The sequence below is a fragment of the Macrobrachium rosenbergii genome, chromosome 55 (assembly GCF_040412425.1).
Source record: "Macrobrachium rosenbergii isolate ZJJX-2024 chromosome 55, ASM4041242v1, whole genome shotgun sequence".
NCBI classification, from domain to species: Eukaryota; Metazoa; Arthropoda; class Malacostraca; order Decapoda; family Palaemonidae; genus Macrobrachium; species Macrobrachium rosenbergii.
Genome location: NC_089795.1, coordinates 87,348,537 through 87,369,664, shown reverse-complemented (window position 1 = coordinate 87,369,664; position 21,128 = coordinate 87,348,537). Strand labels below are relative to the sequence as shown.

Genomic DNA, 21,128 nt, shown 5'->3' with positions numbered 1-21,128 from the left:
ATGAGTACCATATTCCAGTAAAAGAATAATTTCATTCTCAAATCACCCAGTAGCAACCTATGGAAAAATTTAAGGTACAAGTAAAATATGAAAATGAATTACACCAACAAATACAATTTCAAATTAAATCCATGTGACATGGGCAGTGCAGAAGAAGATTAACTGTCCATGAAAGAATATGACTGTAAAACAAGTAATTCAACCTTGACCAGGTCCTATCTAATTTGTTTCAAATATTAGTTCAGGTACCTTAAACAGAGAAAGTTAACTGTAGTGTCATGAAGATACAGCAATGACGATGCACCCAAAGACCCAATAGTACAGTTGCACCTCTTTAACTGTAATCACAGTCTTATTACACTCATGTTGTCAACATTTTAGACCAGGGGGTCTCCAATCTTCCTTTTCGTGATTGTGGAAAAATTCAAGTTACGATAAATTTTTCAATACTGTATAATTCACCAAATGTGCTGTTGTTTTGATACAGGTGATCAAGTGCAAACTAGACACTAACATTTCCTCTCTTGAGCAAAACCTGAAGTCAATCCAAACTGTAAACTAAACAGCCACAACCCAGAGCTCGCAGTCTTTCAACACATGAGTAGAGAGAATATCACTCTTGCAAAACTAAAGAGCCAAGATATTCTTTCAAGACATACTGGAGTTATTTAAAAGGATAAAAGATGAAGGCAGACTGAAATCTTCCATAAACAACTTTATTTTGTTAGGGCCCTATTTAAATAGGTTACTAAGAAGGTGCCACATCAGTCCTAGGGACCCGCAGCTGGATATGTACAATCCAACAACTCACCTGGAAAAATAATTCATCCAAATACTAACCAGGTGCCATGACTGTCTAGAAACAATAATAAATCAACTCCCGAATCATCCAAATACTATCCACGTGCCATGACTATCTCTAAAACATAGAAAAACAATTCCCACGCACACACGAACCCCCCTTTCCCAAAAAAATAAATAAAAGAAAAAAATTCTCAGTCCGGAACATAAAACTCTCAATCAAAAACAAGCTTTGTATGTCCAAGATTATACTTGAAAACATCAGCTGTATAAACAACTTAAGTTTTAATTCTTCAGCAATGGCCTACAAGTCTAATCCCCAAAATTTGGTGTGTATATAAATATAACGAAAATGTTAAAAAGCAGGACGGCGTCCTTGACAGCAATTTGAAGGTTGAATCTATTACATGAAATTATGATACACTCAATCGATATTATTTTACTTTCAAATAAAGTCTAAATCCTCTTACATTATCTTTGGTATCCAATCTGTTAACTAGACATGAAATTAGATCAAGAGCGATCCAAACCAATAAAGATTTAATATTCTATACCAATACAGTAGCACATTTAAACTTGCACAAAGTACCTGGATAATCAGAAAAGATTAAGACATAACTACACATATAAAAAAAAAATTAAAATATTAGAAAATGCAAATGTGACTTTCATCCTAATGTACAAACCACGTTCCATGTCGTCATCTGACCTGGTTCCCCAGTGTAGATTATTTCCACTATTTTACAATCTATATAAATATTCACATTATGAGACCATTCTTCGGCCATCTTCTACTTTCACAACAAAATAATTAACTAAATATAAGTAAACTACATGTCTAATATTTCTTTCTTTTTTTTTTTTTAATACACTATAGTACTGCAGTTCACACTTCTTAATTCATATATCTTTTTTCCACTTCTGCATAATCGCCACGAGCCCACCGAGTGACAAAATAAAATTAAGAACAAAAAATATATATATATGTATATATATAGAGCTATATACAATTTTGCAAGTAAAACTATTTTTCTTTGTTAAAATACAGAACTTGTTTTTCTTGTCAAAAAGTACTCTTAAAAAACGTCAAGTTTAATTCTTTTGCGTTCTTTGACCCTTCGACCAACGGTGTCGTCATTATCACAGTTATCACTGTCATCATCACTGCCACGACGCTTTGAACTGACGAAGTCCACATCATCATCCAGGTAGTGTTTACTTGTTCTGGACATTGACAGGTCTTCAGCATGCTCCTGGCTCCCGTACCATCGATGGTCTGTGCTGTGTGAGGAGGCGCACGAATGGAAGGCAGAGTACGGCTGCTGCGATATTGCGGATGGGAGGGGAGCTGGCAAAACATGGGCAGCAGCACTAGTCATTGAGGTAGTAATGGCTGATGTGCCTACGAGAGGCTGAGAGATGGGCAGTGGGCGTGCAGCAGGTACAGAGTTTGAAGTTGCTGCCACTGGGCAGCTCATAACGTTTTGTGAAGTCTCTGGTAAGTTTGGCTGTGAACAACATATACTCTGGAAAAGAGGTGGTGGTGGGACTGGTGAATGCTGAGCTGAGGAGCTCTGAGGGGGAGGAGGGTGCTGCGCCTGCTGGGGAACAGGGTCGCATATGGACCTGGTGGAACTCCCACCTCCGTGCCACCTATCCCGACTGTCATCTCTTGCTCCTAGCAGCAACGAGGGTTGAATTTTTTCACCACATTCAGGGGCAGGAGCAGCAGCTAGGGGCACATACACCACTGCATCCTCACCACCTGGCATCAATACTCCCGCTTGGTGACTGGCTCCTTCACCAATTGACTGTCCACAACCAAAGCAAAGTAAAGGTTGTGCAGGAGATTTGGATCTCCAATACTGAAGCTCTGTTTTACATTTGTTGAGTTCCTAAAAATATTTCCCAGCAGGGGAAAAAAAAGAAGAAGAACTATTATTTTCCACTTTAAGCACACTACACATATAAAAGGAGTCAATTTACAAGAAAACTAAATACACAATGTGCACAAATTGCAACTAGAAATTTCAAGATATCACTCAACTATCACAGTATATTTTTAGAATATTACAATACATAAGGCACTGCATAATACTTTGTATTTGATAGACTGTATAGTATTATGACAGAAGATCAACAAGAGTAAAATGACCATGCAGGGAGGCTGAAATTTTGTATTAAAAATAATTTTGTTGATTTTGAGATATCAAGAAAAAATACGAATTCCTATTACAGTTTTAGCTTAATACAACAGTAATGCCAGTTCAAAACTGCATTTTCATGAGTCACAATTTCAACCAATCACCTTAAGGAAAGGAACATTCATATAAGAATTATCAAAATTAGTTTCTAAGTAACATTAATGGTTAAAGATGGGACATGAGTTCTGATATATTAGTATTTGTATTTAATAAAAGCTACTATGATCTTTCCTGTAATTTATTTATAATTTTTGCTTATTTCCTAACATTTGTATGTTAAGAAAACATGATATGTAACTGACAGCTTTTGGTCAAGAAACTGCTCCATAATAGTTTTTGATAGGAAGTGCATGCAGCAATCTTACTATTGTAAATTTTTAATAAAAACAGTAACCTTTACCTTTAGATTTATCAAAAACCCACTCACCAAAAACTGGCCTTAAACTGTAAGGGATGCATCAAGGGGTATAAAAAAAGAATATTCTTCTGCACATGGTCAGCCAACTATTCACTACCTGAGATACTTATCAATGCTCCTTGTTCAACTTTGCATATTTTTCAAGTGAGGACATGCTACCCGTCTCCACCAGACTTTTCAATGCGTCTTGCCATCAGCTTATTAAAACTCCCTGTCATGTTCTTGATCGTGATCTCACTACCTGCTTGTAACTGTGGCTGGTGCTGTTTTCAGTGATTTTTCTTGCATTTATCCTTCTGTGACACACTTGGAACACTAAAGAGTTATACTACCAAGTTTCCCTTCTGTATGCATCTTACATGCGTATAGTTTTTCTTACATTGTATCTTTGATGCTATAATAATGTTTCTTGTCTGCTTTCTCCATTCAAACTACTCCTTGGCACATCCTCTGTAATATGAGTTCTATAAGCCTCCCTTTGACGGATGGCATCATTCACCCTTCTATGCCCTTAACTATTCCTGCACTGTTCTCCTTTTTCTCCCATCTACTTGATTTCTGGCAGTGACTTATTCCTCCTTAGATTTGTCTCCTTCATACTCCATCCTAAATAGCAATTCACGCTATTTTATGATAAATAAGTTTATTGTAAACCAAGCTTTAACAATGAAGCACGTTCTCATGCAAACCATTTCATCTAAATTCTAGCGCCGATAAATACCCAAAGTGACAGAAAGATGGCCAAGCTTGAGTTATGGAACAATTCTTTTTGCCTTCCTACATAATTTCATTTTTATATTTAAATAAAAGAAATATAGTTTAATTTTTGATTTATGACAACGAAGTAAGTACTGTTAATGTGAGGGATGCACTGCCCAGTAAAAAAATCTGCCACAAAATGATACTGGGGCAGTCAGAGAGAGAGAGAGAGAGAGAGAGAGAGAGAGAGAGAGAGAGAGAGAGAGAGAGAGAATTAACCTAATATGTAATGCTTTTTTTTTTAAATGCACTCCAAGTGCTGTAAAGGGTTCACAGTTTTTGACAATCTGACATTCAACAAAAAACTGCTCTTACAATACATATGAGTTTTTGCTAAACATAGCAGCATCAATTCTTAATTAATCCTTTGAAATTTTGGTGAACGTGGCTTTATACATTGTACTATATAGCTAGTGAATGAGTGATCACCCTCTACCCACACAGATCAGTGCCCCTGGGAATATGGGGGTGTCTGCTTCTCAGGCAGATAAACTCCTTGAGAGTGAAATGGCTGGGAAGCATGCCAGCATGCGATTGGCCTCAGCATAGCTGACCTTTTCGGGTGTGGGCATGCCATTAAGTTAGATGCTTACTGCGAATGCAACACTGTGGTGCAGTGTTCATGTAGTTAGCCAAACAACCCTTGGATTGTCTAATTGGAGGCACTGTTGTAAAGCAAGTGGATATGTTTAAATATTTAGGTACTTATTGAGATAAGGATGGTTCTCTGAGTACAGAATTTAAGGAAAGATGAAAAAAGGCTCATCAAGCAGTGGGAATGCTTAAAAAAGGGATTTTGACAACGGAAAAATCTATTTCTGGGGGAAGACCTGAGTCACCCAGTGAAATGGTTCCAATAGCACACATTTCTAGGTATAAATATTGCTAAATATACCAGAGAAAAAGCTATCCATAATGCCAGGGTTACTACCCTGGATTGATCACCACAATGGTGTCGGTATGCACCAAGGGGCAGTGGTAGCCACTATCACAGATGCTTTGCCCAATAGATCTCTCCGTTCTCAAAGCCTCCATCATGGGAGAGCCGTTCTACCTACTACCTTCCGCTTGCTACTACTACTACTCGCGCCCGCCATCTTTATCCCTTAATTTGCACCCTCCAAGCTTGGTATGCTATCCAGGTGGGAAAGGAAGTATAGGGATGGGTCATTGGGTGACACAAGTCTTCCCCCAGAAATAGATTTTTCCGTTGTCAAAATCCCTTTTCTGGGCTCGACCTGTGTCACCCAGTGAAATAGTAAGAGAATCAGCCATACAATAGCTTGGTAGTATCATCTAGAGTTTACCTTAATGGAGCTAAATAAAACTAAGAGAACAATACTGTGTTTTAATAACCCCAAATATAAAGTTCAAAATATAATTAAAAACTATATGGCACATAGTCTAGAAATACCAAATGACCAACACCAAGATACTTAATGCTAAACAGATTATGTCTTAAATACAGGATATCAATGTTACATGCAGGAGTCAGGCTGTGAAGCAGACCTGACCTAAAAGGCTAGAAAGCAGGGCATGCAAGCGAGGCAGGTAGGCGAGAGAATATACCAATAGGTAATTTAATCAAGAATTACATTACAATAAGGACAAGCAAGAGTTATATATACTAGTCTTGAGCTGGACCAGGAGGAACAATACTCCCTGCAGCTACAGTGGAATATTTAAGAGCCTCTAGGGACTTAAGATAGTGGCGTTTAAATACTGTTGGTGATTTCCAGCCTGTATACTTTAATGTTAGAAATACCGCCATTGCCTCTAGAATGTTGATATGGAACTGGCGGAATACTGTCGACCATGCTCCTTGAACTTTCTTGTGTTGGGAGTATCCTCCCCATCCGCTTAGGGAAGCATCCGTATGAATCACTAGCGACGGAGGGGGAATTGAAGAGGCACTGACCTTGCCAAACTCTTGACTGTCGACCATGGTCGAAGCCTCCTCTCAATATCGGCGGAATTAGAGACACCTTGTCTCTGTTTCTGCTGTTGGCTCGTTTCCGCCATACCCTGTTTATATCCTTCAGTCTGGCTTTTAGTAACAAGTCTGCGAACTGAAGAGAGCCTAGAACTCTTTCCCGGGTACGACGAGAGGCTCTTTTGTTCTTGAGGAACTGCCTGGTAGCTTTGGCTATTTCCCTCCTCTTGGCTGGCGGAAGTGACAGTTTGTGTGTGTGTTTAGGTCTCATTGGATTCCTAACCACTGAAATTGAGCAGCTGGAACTAGACGGGATTTCTTCCTGTTTATTTGGAATCCCAAGTATTCCAGGAAGTTGATTACTGTGATTGTTGCTTTTCAACATTCCTTGGCGTTGGATGCCCATATTATCCAATCGTCCAGGTATGCGGCCAGCATAATCCCTTGAGCCCGTAGTTCTTGAACTACTGTCTCTGCCACTTTGGTAAATATTCTGGGCGCTATGTTGAGCCCGAAAGGCATGGTTCTGGATGAGTATGCTTGTTTTCCTAGTCTGAACCCTAGGTAAGGAGAGAAATTTCTCGCAATCGGGACGTGATAATATGCGTCTGTAAGATCTATAGAGGTGGTGACGGCCCCACGGGGAAGTAGGGTCCGTACCTGCGAGATTGTAAGCATGTGAAACTTGTCGCATTGAATGTATAAGTTGAGACGAGACAATTCTAGAATTACTCTTTGCTTGCCTGAGTCTTTCTTTGGGACACTGAACAGACGGCCTTGAAATTTCAAGTGTCTGACTTTCTCTATCGCCTTCTTTTGCAGAAGGTCTTTTGCATAGTCCAGTAAGTCTTTGGATGGAGGTTGATGGAATCTGACTGGCGGAGGAGGCCCTCTGCTCCAGCTCCATCCCAGACCTTTTGAAATTATACTTGTTTATGTTAACTACTTGTTTAGTTGTTTGTGTACATACTGTTATCTGAAAACAACTTAACTACCCTACTGTAAATATCCAATCTATTGTAACATTACTCATATGGTATTTATCTTTTGTTTACTATAACTATAAAACTGTAAATAAGTTAGTCAGTGTATATCGAAATTCTAAAGGAATAGGAATAAAGCACAGCACGCAGTTTCTGGAGTTTCATATTTCTACCAAAGGAAATCAACAATGCTGTGGGCCCATGGACTGAAGGTCCAATGGTCCCGGAAGAGATACAATCTCCCGCCTACCTGAGGAGGCTCATTAATTGGAAGAGGTCTTACTTCCTCTGCCTCCTCGGGCTCCTCTTCCATGCGAGAGAGGTCTGGACGCTGCTCTACCTCTGTAGGCGGCTCTGGCTCTACTACCCCTCGCATGCTTATTGTATCCACGAAACGCCCCCTGGTTTCAAACGAGGCGTTGAAAGCTGGGGACGTCACAAAGGCTGGCGGAGCCGAAACTTGCTGAGCCGGCTGCACTAGTACATACTGCTGCTGAGGCTGTGCCTTGGATGTGGAAGGCTGTCCGATCTGCCAGACCGGTACCGCCTGAAGCACAGTCTGAGCCTGAGGCTTCTGATAGCCCTGGAATCTCCTGAACCTCTTCCTTCCCTTAGGTTGAGGTCTGGAGGTCTCAGAGAACTTCCTTTTGAAAGGAAGATCCCAGCAAGAGCGAAGGCTCTGGTTCGCTCTAGTTGCCTCTGCCAAGACGTTATTGACCTCATCCTCTGGGAAGAGGTTAGGTCCCCAGATAGAGCTCTTCATGAGTCTATTGGGCTCATGCCTGATGGTGGCGTCGACGAAGATGTGCTTCCGGCAGTTCTGCCTCGCAACCACACAGTCATAAAGGTCTGATTGGAAGGATGGTAATGACTTTGTGAGGACCTGAAACAGTGGCGTCAGCATAGACTAGTGCAGTCACCTCTGAGATGGTCGGAATGAATGGAGCGACTCAACATCTTGCCTCACTCCGTCTTCAGCAGAGCATCCGGAAGGGAAGCTGAACAGGGTGGGAGGCACACTCGGGATCGAGTTTCCCCACCGTGAACGTCGCTGGAGCTCCCAACCAACATTCCAAATCTCTGGGAAGAGAAGGGAAGTAGGATCTGTCTCCCAGAGTTTTGAGGTATGGGCTTGCCATCCATCCCAGCCTGAAGGGTCAGCTCTGCAATCTTAGTAGTGCAGGGGGTCGGAATAGAGTCACCTACAGAGAACATAGTGAAACTTCCTCTAAAGGGAGTAAGTTTAGTGTTCTCGCACTCCCAGTCAGTGAGAGCGCGCATCAGAGTGGATTGAGCTTGGTCCCTAGAAAAGATGACCGTTTCCTTAGGGACCTTATCAGATCTAATCCAGGCTTCCTCAGTTAACCTGGCAAAGCCTGGATAGGGAGGCACTAGGTTGGCTGGAAAGAACTCTAGTTCTTCCAGACGACGAGTGGAATGATGGTAGATGAGTATCATCAAGGCAGGACCTGCCGGAACTGAGTCCGGCAGCAAAAGTCTATTTTAACAAAGATTTATGCTACGGAATGGTTAACTAACTAATATTTGTGTTATAAGCAAGTACTCTATGTTACTCCGCCGTGACTTGTCACTGAAATCTCATTGTGTCACATAATTATGGAATCGGCGTAATATGAGTGAAATAGAGTGTTCGCATATAGCCCATCTCTCAAATCGCCCCAGGGCAGTAACCAAATAATGGAAACCGTAAAATATGCTGGAAACCATACCCACCGGAGTGGTTAATTGGACAATAACATACAAGAGACCCGACTAGTCCGGCGGAGGCTCCGCCGCCTCAAGCAGGCGTTGTACATAAAGTATCTTTAAAACAACTAATTCTATCATAACGTAACTCCTATTTGCTTTCACGGGACAGTGTTCAACGCTCCAGCTACTAACTACTATAAGTAATTAGTAGCGAGCTAACGAGACACCGCCCGAACTAGTCTGGCCCGGAAAGGGAAAGGAAGGTGAGTGGCGGAAACCCGGTGGAACGGCAACCGGTCAGGTGGATGCACCCTCCGAGAAGCCGAATACAACCTCCTATACGGAGGTGCCGAGCACAAGCGATCGGCTTTCCTCTTACGAGGATGTCGCCCAGGCAACGTCGCCAATTCTAATCGTTCAGGTAAAGAAGGACTAGGCTATATACATGAAAAAGCAGGAGGTTAAACTTCCTTGTTCCTAGCCTACCCTCCAAAACCAAAACTTTGGCCTGGTCAGGAAGGCTAGGATTGAGCGCTACAGGTGTGGGGAGAGTAGAACCTTCGTACTAACCTAGCCTCACCCTCCAAAACCGAATCGGCCTGGTCAGGTGGCTAAGTGTGAATTGAGGAGCCCTCTCACTAGCCTAACCTCACCCTCCAAAACCTAACGGCCTGGTCAGGTGGGCTAAGTGTGAATGAGGAACTCTCTCACTAGCCTAACCTCACCCTCCAAAACCTAACGGCCTGGTCAGGTGGGTTAAGCGTAAATTGAAGAGCCCTCTCACTAGCCTAACCTCACCCTCCAAAACCTGACGGCCTGGTCAGGTGGGCTACGTGTGAATGAGGAACTCTCTCACTAGCCTAACCTCACCCTCCAAAACCTAACGGCCTGGTCAGGTGGGTTAAGCGTAAATTGAGGAGCCCTCTCACTAGCCTAACCTCACCCTCCAAAACCTAACGGCCTGGTCAGGTGAGCTAAGTGTGAATGAGGAACTCTCTCACTAGCCTAACCTCACCCTCCAAAACCTAACGGCCTGGTCAGGTGGGTTAAGCGTAAATAGAGGGACTCTCTTACTCGCCTAACTTCACCCTCCAAAACCGTAAAACGGCCTGGTCAGGTGAGCTAGGTAGCCTGAGCATCGTGTAAATGCGCATGTCATGCCTAGCCTAACCCTCCAAAACCGTATCACGGCCTGGTCAGGTAGGCTAGGCTAGTAACTACCTTATAACCATCTCTTTTCACCAGAACAAAATAATATATAATATAATGTTAACCACCCATGACATTGAGATTATATATAAACAAATGATTCGGTGGCAGAGAAGGAACCCGAAAATTATTCGTAGGTAACTTTAGGTACCAAGGTGGCCTACCTCTGATGCCGAATCACTCACATAAACTAGTCTAATTATACACATCAGCTATAATCATGATAATAATAACACCATCGAGAAGGCACCAACTCGCTGGTGGAGGAAAGGAAACTAATAAAAAAACTCAAATTCTATGATCAGAAATAGAGCCTGGCTCAAACCATGATACAAAGGTTCCCTTGCCTCTTCACCAGCGACATGGTAATTTCTCTCAATAATATGCTCCAAAAACTGAAATGCAGCAATTGGATATCCAGCAGATTTTCGTTCTGCTAAATATAATTGTGGAGACTGAAGGTCAGAAACGCAACAGAGGCAAACATAGCGCTACGTTCGGCTGCGCACCTGTGGTAAACATATATTACGTACAATTCATAAATACTGTGCCTCTCGCGTTTAAAACCAATCAGATATAATACTCAACTTAGATGGTGTGACATCCTCACGGGACAACATGATTACAGCTGCAATTAGTTTAAAAACACCAAAAGAAAGGGACACGGCGCTCTCGTGTTGTGATAAATTTTTGGAACAAAGATGGCGGGCGCGAGTAGTAGTAGTAGCGAGCGGAAGGTAGTAGGTAGAACAGCTCTCCCATGATGGGGGCTTTGAGAACAGAGAGATCTATTGGGCAAAGCATCTGTGATAGTGGCTACCACTCGCCCCTTAGTGCATACCGACACCATTGTGGTGATCGATCCAGGGGTAGTAACCCTGGCATTATGGATAGCTTTTTCTCTGGTATATTTAGCAATATTTATACCTAGAAATGTGTGCTATTGGAACCATTTCACTGGGTGACACAGGTCGAGCCCAGAAATTACTTTTCATACGCAATACCATGAAAGATTTGTAAATTCTCTGTCCTTTATAATGGTATATACATTATTGACATTCATGTCAATTACTACATACAAAACCACCTGGAAAACCAAAGAAAATTTTCATGTTTTGGAGATTAACCATCTCCCAACACTCACGTCATCTCAATGATACCATGCATCAAAATATTCTTAATTTTCTTCCTTGTTTACTATGAATGGCACCCAAGCTGTTGCAATCCCAAGGAATAAAATATTTGCACAATGTCCTTAGAATATCAAGGATTAATTACACTGATCTGAAGGTTTTACTTTCATAAACTACTTCCTAGGATACCTGTACTGTTCATCCAAAACTGGTAACCCCAAAATTTTCAATGTACCCTTACAAGTTCTCCGACTTAGAATTCACTTAATACTCCAACTTCTAAAACTGACACTACAGGGCAGGTTCATACTTACTACATTTATCTACAAAATTCACTGATCTACCAGTAACAGCTAGATTTCAACCAGTGTTAAATAACATTCAAGAGTATTTACGAGAAAACGAAAAGATTACTGGATCAGTAGGGGAAAAGAGCAAACCAATCACCTAGCCATGCAGTGACTCTTGAGCAAAATTTCTCAGGCTTTGAAAACACAAACTGTTTCTTAATCACTACAATGGTTACCTGTAACACTGTGCTGAATTTTCTGGAGGACTCTTCAAATTTCTTGTCATACTCATCCATTCTCGTGGTATACTCTAAGACCTGTTTATGCTGGTCTGCCAATTTGCCTTTACAGCTTTTTAATTCTCGCCTCATTGCAGCAAGCTGTGTGTTGCATCTGGAGAGACAAGATTCCATTAAAAAGACAGCATATTCTACAAGCACATAATGACACTTACACTATGGTTGGACTTCTTTCATGTCTCTAAGGCAAACCATGCAAGTTAGGAGAGTAAACTGATCACAGCAACCCCATCAGTCATATGCCCACACTGCGTCTGACATGATCGCCAGACTCATTGACTTGTAAATAAAAGAGCTCTGATTTGTGATACTCGTGCCACTGGAGCTCAGCATCCAACCGCCTACCACCTTGATAAATTGGAGTCTGCCGGGCTGACAACAGATCCCTGGAAAGCTCTATTGTTTACTTTCTTCACTACTATCTTTTGTCATTAAACATAAGAAGTATTAGAGATAATGTTGAAATATGAATACTTTCCACCTTACCAGGTTTCCCAGTTTCCAGTACTACTGTCAAGGAAACGAATGCCTGGAGAAGTAATGAAAAATCTTCTCTAATAAGCTGTGATACAAAATGAATGAAAAAGCCAATACCGAAAGAGAAATAGCACGTCCTTACAGGGACATGCTGGCAATGTGATAAGGGTGATGGCAACTGAAACAAACAGGTGTAAAAAGGAAAAACATTCAGTGATGTGTAGCCCACGGATGTACTGTAATGTCCTATTAAATCAGAGCTACAGAGAAGAATGAGACTGGTGTACAGACTGGGCATGTGCAGAGGAACCTTTCCTCCATCAATTCTTCAAGTCAGCATAGCTGGGTCCATGTTACATGGAATATGGCAATTTATAAAAACTTTTGTTTTAAATACGTATAAATCTTTGAATCAACAACAACGACAAGTTTAACTTCACCTTATTATTACTTAGTTCTCCAGGTTTTCTTGCACCTACATCTCTGCTATTAACTGGCCTTTCCAGACATTTTTTCATGACACTAAACAGAATGAAGGGTTTCCTGTACTCTGTGTTCATAAACTCTTGGAGTAAACCCTTTCTGGGTTTCTAAGAGCACTGGTCCTTAGTATATAATATTCCAAGAGTTCTCCTGGTTCCATCCACACATCGCAATTCATCAGACATTCAGCAATTTGGACTCCCGATTAACAGTGATTTAAGCATATGGCTGATGGGGGTTATGAGCAAAGCTTTCATTGCATAAAAATTTCTCATGCACTTCAGCCTTAACAATATTGTACATGCAATTCTTAGTGTGAATATTGTGCATGCAATTCTTAGTTTGCAATGACTCACCATCTCATTTACAGCAATTTTAACTACAAAGGTCACTGAAACGTTAACATAAAAGACTCTTCTGAAGACTATAGCAATTATTTAACAGACAATAAAGAAAACTAGAGGAATTCTGATAACGCACTTTTCAAAGACAATAAAGCTTACTTAAACATTTCTTATAAAGCTCTCATCTTGGATTCAATTATGTTATATCAAAAGCAGGGTGTGGTGGGGGTAAAAGATTTTTTTTTTTTCTCTCTAACCTTCCATGCACTCTGTTTTTGCCAAACCTTTGTGAGTCAGCACTCAGGCCTATCCTCACCATGTCACTGAACCACAACGGAACACCAACCTGCGCATTCCTTGACGAATACGTTTAATTCTTTTCCTTAACACCATGTTGGACTGTGGTAGAGCCTCATGCTCAGGCATCTCATCCTCTGGTTCTGATGACCGTCCACTGCCACTTGGTGATCTGACACTACACTCTTCTGCAAAAGCAAAAATAAAATGTTAATTCTTGAGTGTTGAAAGGTTCTACTCTATATACAATTAAGGGATATTATATCATTCCTTCTTATCACCCTGGAATGTAAGACGAGCTTATTCAAATACAATGTAGGGTAAATGGAGGCAGAGAAAAATGTCATTAGATTAGTTTCGCCGCAATAGGTATGGCCCTCCCACTTTCAAATATATGAAGGTACACATTCAAATGGAGTCGTGCCAGTTTTTACCTCTTCTGTCTCCATCCATTGTGACTCATGTCAACCAACAAACATCTAGGTCCCTATTTCACTGTTAGTGCTAACTGGAGCATATCACATTTTCAGGAACAAACTCAATTCGTCCAACAGCTTTGGGTTTGGGGATAGAAGAACTTTGGTAATTCAGTTTGTGAGCTGAACAAGAGATTATTACTGTTACAGATAAGGTTAAGGAGACCTGAGAGTCACATTTCTTGACTTTTATGGGCTTGCCCTATAGAATTCTTCTTCCATGGGGAGTGAGGACTTCTGCAATTTAAGATAATGAAATAAAGTAGGAATAAACCCAGGGGAACAAGGAAGTTGTAAAAGGAGGAAAGAAATGCAACTGGACAGGGGATGCCAAACACAATCTTTAGAACAATCTACAGTACGCCATAAAATGTACACTGTAATGGATAACCCACCACAAGATGAATGACAATGATTCGCTGATCACTATTTTAGTGCATCACATTTTTCTTGTCTCTGATGCTCATGCAGGCAATTATCAATGTAAAATTTTCCCTAAGGACAATGATCTAAAAATGAAAAATGTTTAAAAAAATACTGATAAGACATTCCACTTTCCATTCAACAAAAAACCTGTATTTTTTAAGGGGCAAAAAATCCTTATCACTAAACACATATTAACACCTATTGCAATATCAATAGTAGTTACAAATTCAAATTATTTAAATGCCATAAAACTTAACTATGAAAGGCATATTTTGTAAATTTCTAGTTTGAGTATAAAAGAATCAGAAGATTTTCAATTAAGGGTCAAAAGGATACAACTCTTGTTGTCTGAACTTAGGTGAATGAAACAAAACATACTGTGATTATTACACACAGAATCACCAATATTTCTGAAAATTCCCTCATTACTGGAGAGCAGAAAACATGAAAAAAGACAATGTGCCTATATAAACATGTGACACCTAAAATTTAATTGGTACATTTGTCCAAGGGCTTCAATCTAAAAATGATCTTTGCTCTTTTAGTAAAGAGAAACACATAGTTACCTGAGAATCTTGACGTAATACCTAAGAACTCTGAACCAAAACATGTAATTTCAGGAAGGCGAGGTTCAATGTGCTCCTTGAAGTACTCCATGGCCATTGTAGAAAGGTCAAAAAGTTCATCTGTGACGATATATGCTCGATCAAGATTGGGAGTGCTCTTAATGTAGGCCAGTAAACGATATACTTCATCCAGGATCTGCCAAAATCAATACATCATGAATATCGCGACCGTCTTTCCTTGATGAGAATACTATATACTTAAAACTAAAGAATACTATATACTCAAAACTTGGGATTCTACATTTATCTTTACAAACTGGAACACAACACTTCAATAGTTCTATACAATGTACCACTATTAGCAATGGGATACACAACTATGAATTTTAGCCAAAAATGGTCAGGACCAGTCAAACTTGGAAACTCTTCTCATACTTACATCCCCAGCAAAGAAACAGCAATGCTTCCGCTCTATGTGTTTGCCGAAGGACATCTGCAACAGCGTCAACCTCATGTGGAGTGTCTCAACTATGTCAGACTCCCTGGCCAAGGGATGAGTACGACGTGCACTTTCTCTCCTTGGCATCTGGCCCTTTATAGTCTGGAAACGTATTAACATCTGGTTTTGCAGTCGCTGAAATGTGGTGTTTAAAATGCTCGACCCTATCTGCTCAAATCTCTTGCACGCCTGAAAATGCCAAGACAGAATGTGAATAACCGTGCCGTGAAGAATGTTCCCTGTAAATATTTATTTCTTTAAAGATTACACCTGGAATCTAGTATTCACAATGTACACCTGTTTTATTTCCAACAGAAAACTCTTTGAACAACAGCACCAGACTTGAGAGAGAGAGAGAGAGAGAGAGAGAGAGAGAGAGAGAGAGAGAGAGAGAGAGAGAGAGAGAGAGAGCAAAGAGTATATTAAACAATTCATCAGTAATGTAAAACTTGATCAGACTTGAGTTTCAGCTGAACAGAGCCAAACACCATGACCAAGTATGAAATGGAAGATACTGAAAGTGTTCATACAAAAATAATTGTTCACTATACGCTGCAATAACATGGTTCAAAACTAAATTCATTACCTCTTTCTCAGCTAAAATTTAAGACATATGAATGGAAATGTTAACTACCTGTAACTGCCTCCCTCTCCCTTAGCATATTACATTTAGTTCTGTACTAACATGCATAAAGTGCAGCAAGTACTGGCCAAGACATTTACATTAAATGATGACTGACAAGGGTAACCATTACTGAAATCTTTTGGACCTGAAGTAAATCAGTCAGGTTTTATATTTATGTAGTCACAAGCAAAAACTTGCTAAAACCAGTGATTGTTTCAGGATGAGAAGTATGAAAAAAACAATGGTATAAATGACCTAATACTATTTTAGCAAGCATGTCACTAAAAATAATTACTGTAAGTGTTTCCTTTAATTTTCTTATTTACCACAGATTCACTGGAACTGTAATCATAATACAGAAGGCAAAATCTTTTCAATATAACACTACTTTTCTATACACACCCATCAATCTCATTGTGGCTTAGTTTGTAACCTTGCATGTCCACAAACATCTTTTTTTTGTTTCCCAAACAGAATAAGTGATCATTCATACATGAGTCATTAGTACACATTGGTAGGAACCAATAACCTCCTCAAAACAAGAATATGGGCCTAGGAGGCTTAGGATCAACATACATTTACTTGGTCTGTATGAAAAAACTAGTTTTGTTGAGAAAACTTGAGTTTGTTTCAGTTTCTATCATCCCAAAGTTGTAATCAAGGGGGAAGGTTACAAACAGAGTCCCATATTGTTGCAAGTGTCCTGCTTTGGTTAATGACCAAAATTAGTACAACCCCATCCAATTATGCACATCTCTTATGAACAAATTAGCAAACACAGTTGGACAAAACCAGGTACTTGCATTCAAACTTTTTAAAATCTCAAACTATATCTAAAGGCTAGTGAAATTGAGAGAGTTGTGATTTCATGAACTGTAACTTTGGCCCTTGTACCTTCCTTCTGACACATCTCTGTAGGTTCAAAGGGTTGTCTCGGCCAAAACAAAGCCTTGTTCTTATTGGGCCTGTTTCTTTCGCTAACCTGCAAACATGAACACCAAGGCATTGTCCTCTTCTTGTAAATATGAACAGCCCTCACAACACAATGCAGGCCTTCCTTCTTGCTGATGAAAAGGCAGACAGCTAAAGGTGTGGTAGTGCAGTCTTGACTGCTGCAAAATCAGGAACAAGTGGCAGACCTAAAAAGGGCTAACGCTGCCTGAAAGAGCATGCAGCTTGCTAACTCACCTCAAAGTATAAACCAACTAAACCCCAGCCTTCACTGTTAGATCTAGGAGAGAAGACATCTGAAGAGGTTTATTTGGTAGCTTGGCAAGGTTCCTGAGAACAAGGTTTACCCATCCACATAAAGCTGCTTTAGGAACATTAAACATGGAGGTAATGTGCAATTACTACAAGAAGAGCAAAGTCAACCCGATCAAGTATCTTTCATGGCAACAATCACACAAACATCTCCAACTTTAAAAATTAAGACTACCTGAGATATCTCTTCTACAATTTTAGACTTCCGGGTATGTCTGCCAACAAGCAAGGCATATCTACATACCATTCTTACTGTGACCCTTTGGTTACAATCAAATACAATACCATCCTCGTGCCACTGGGGATCTTCCATTGGCCAAACTCTACCTGATGAGGCACAATGGGGAAAAGACAAACACTGAGACTGTCTCAGAAATGCTGCTGTGCATCCTACTGCTACACTGATGGATCCAGCTGCTCTAAGCAATGAAATGGGTCTGCTGTTTGGACTCATGGCCAAAGTACAGACAGCAATGTCTCCCAGGGAACCTTGTAGACTGGTCAGTTCAGCAAGAACATCTCATGACACTACCTTCCTGGAACATGCAGAAACATCAACTGTAAGGCAACAAAGATAGACTGATCTTACGACATTCTGATTTCTTTAAGAGCACAACAGCCATCAAACTGTTCATCATTATAATGATACTCCATTCAAACAGTGGGACAAATGTTTGCAGGCATATGAAGACAGCCTTCAATTCACAAGAGTTGATAGGCCGTCTCCTGTCAGCTGCTATACTCTTTCTAAAATGTATAGATCTCTCTGGCGTGGTTGTCTGGGTCTTCGCAGGTAAGGCATATATGCCAAATGTATAACAACAACAGCGAGATAAAATCATTTCTCCCATTACAGATATCAAATAAAACCTTTTTCGTTACGCAGAATTCCAAGTCTATTACATAGGTTCACGATTGATAATGTTTTTTTAAGCAATTACAAGAAACGGAATCAGAGTTTCCATCAATATGGCATCTCATTTTGGTGGTGTTGCCAGTACCTCACACACGGATCCACGTGCTTTTAAATCCACGGGTAAGCAGCTTAGATTTTCTCTAGGAGCACTTTCGGTGGTCACGGTCATCACGGTATTATGATGTCTGGAGGCATTTTCGTTTCTACATATACCTTGATTTCTTAACATCGTAGGTAAAGAATAAATTGGTAAGCAAGGAAATATGAAATAAAGCATAACAGTAAGTTTGGCAAGAGAAAATAAACATTCGTATACAGACAGATCTCTGTCTCTCTCTCTCTTTAAGAAGGTTGATGGGTGCAAATTTCTCTTGGAAAGGCAAGATGTAACTGTAGCTCGGTCAAGATTTTTGAGAGAGATGAAGCGTCGCAAGGAGTCAGGGCAGAAATTCGTGTATCTCGACTAAACTTGGGTCAATCAAAATTACACTGGGCTCAAGTGAAGTCTTATATGGTGAAAAAGAATACGTTCAAACTGGCAGACCTTAAAATTTTAGTACAAGAAGCATCGAACAATGTCACGGCGGAAAACTGGAAGAATGCAGCGAGCACGAGAAAATTCAAAAGAGGATGCCCGGCAAGATGTGGCTGTAGACAAGTTGGTTGACAGTTTTGTCATCAACATAGCTGATAGCTCTGATGACTAGTTTTCTGAATAAATTATATATAAAAAGAGAGGATTAGGCCTACAGGGGAAACCTCTCTCGAAAAACAAAACGCACCTTGACTTTTACCTCAGTGGTGGTGTGGAAAAAAGTTTGATTGAAAAAAGTAGTCTTTTAAAACTTAGGATGATCGTTACTCCTCGTTATAGATAATATATAGGCGACAAAGAAGTTTATTTTAATTCGTATTTCGAAAAATGAACAAGAAATATATCACCTATTTCTATAGCATTAATTAAATACTTTTAAGTATCTAATTGTGTAATAATGATAAATGTACATCTATCCACAAGTACTGACAAAATAGATAAGGTGATCATATAAAAAAAAAAAAAAAAAAAAAGCCGTAAGATTTAGAAAAGAAGAGAGAGAGAGCAGGGTGGAGTAGGAAGGAGATTAAAGTACCTGGAAATCAAAAGCCCCAAAAATCTTATAAGTATAGCCTCAGGGTTTGTCTCGAAGACATTTAAAGGTCTGTCACACACGTGTCAGTAGCCTGTTTTCGTAAAACTGGCAACAGGGCAGATCTTTAAAAGCCTCGCCAGAGAGATCTATTCGTCGTGGCAAGAGTATAACCAAACCCCTGTCACCTGTTGGTAGGGAGCATGGTGAATGCTCAAAACAAAATATACGCAAAGCAAGAAAAAGACAAATCACTTAGAATTCTAAAAAAATTCACAACAGATCTCAATTATTGGCCCTGAGAAACATCACTGATATCTAAAGAGGCATTTAATACAATTACAAGACAAGGAGTGAAAAGCTCCTGTCTACATTAGGGCTACAAATATGTAAAGTAATACTATTAATTACAACAGCAAAACAAACAAATATAAAGTGTAAAAAACCCTTAACCAGTGCTTTGAACACAACAAAAGAAAGAGAACAAGATGAAACCTACTCTCAACACTTAAAACAAAACTATTATGAACAAATCAGTGATACCAACAATGGTGAAGAAAACAGGTAATAGGTGCCACTTACGATCAAAATCAGTGATCACTGGAAAACAATTAGAAATGAAAAACTTGTAATGGAAACCTTTCAAAACAGCACTGAAAAGCTGGAAAGCTATTCTCAGAGAATTGTGTTCTGCACGGCTGACACATGAAATACAAATAGAGTACAGGAATTGGTTTCTACCAACATGTCCAGATGGCATATGCATGACTAATGACTCTTCTGTTTGTCAAGACTAAAGACATTGTGTCTGGGACACTTGAGTTTGCATTGTGGTCATGTGACTGGCGTTATGATGAAACCACCACCCTCCATTGGCCAAAACCTAAGCATGATTATGAAAAAACATTAAAACCAAGATATCTGCTTTGTAAGACAATAATAATTATGACAACATTAAAGGCAAGATATCTCTGCTTCATATGAAAATCTGGAAATACATTACAATTTTGTCACATGTACATACCATACCTACATGATACACAAATGGCTACCATGACGTTCCTGTAACACTTTACTTTATCAGCTTTACACTACAAGCTACATCCATATAAGTAAATAAAAAGTTTCAGTAAATATTGTCAAAATATCCATAGTACTGTACATTGTGTGTGTGACAGTCTGGATATTCTGCTTGTGTAATAACAGCTGTACTGTTGTGCCTTTCAAGATTGATGGAATTCTCACACACATACACAATGACATGGCTTGAGTTTATTAAATGAAAACTCATAAAATTTCAGAAGGATTATCTTTCGGGAAATGTGATACAACCTTACAGCTTGGAATTTAAATGATATATATCATTTAAATTCACTACAAGAGTAATTACTTTTAACCTACCACAGAAACTTAAACCATTAGAATAAAAGACTAGTACTATCAAGCCATAGCTTCGTTTTGACGTTCAGAGAATACCGAACCTCTAAAACTGACCTATGCAATAATCACTTTAAGATAATACATTTACTCCACAGTCCTATATATTGTAATACTTACTTGGTCAGAAAATATAACTTAAAAAATATCTACTTTGTACAGGTTCAAGGGAGTCTTTCTCCTTACTAACAAAATTTGAGTAACAGAAAAAAAAACATCCTAAACCTATTTCAAATGGTCAACTTTGGGAAGAATATAAATATTTACAAGTATCGTCTGAAGACTTATCGGGTTTGCCTGAAGGACTTCTCCATATCAGTGGTGAATTATAGGAGGGTAAAATTAGAGAAGCTGAACAACCTAGCTGGAAGTGATCAGGGTGAACGGATGAAAAGTAAGAGAAATCAATACAGCTAGGGCCATGGGGCACAAAAATAAACTGTCAATATTATC

At 39.7% G+C, this 21,128-nt stretch overlaps 1 protein-coding gene across 3 annotated transcripts in view; it reads right to left on the bottom strand.

Annotated features, from left to right (window-relative positions):
• Nucleotides 1–695: 695 nt before the first annotated feature.
• Nucleotides 696–21,128, bottom strand: part of LOC136835605 (uncharacterized) — a 95,296-nt gene continuing 74,863 nt past the window's right edge. For all 3 annotated transcript variants that reach the window (XM_067099343.1, XM_067099342.1, XM_067099344.1), the window contains exons 4-8: nt 15,248–15,496; nt 14,809–15,004; nt 13,390–13,528; nt 11,677–11,833; nt 696–2,696 (exon numbers count right to left, since the gene is read on the bottom strand). In XM_067099343.1, coding sequence (XP_066955444.1) covers nt 1,878–2,696; nt 11,677–11,833; nt 13,390–13,528; nt 14,809–15,004; nt 15,248–15,496 — 1,560 coding nt within the window. In that variant the 3' untranslated portion in view covers nt 696–1,877. The remainder of the gene's footprint in view (nt 2,697–11,676; nt 11,834–13,389; nt 13,529–14,808; nt 15,005–15,247; nt 15,497–21,128) is intronic.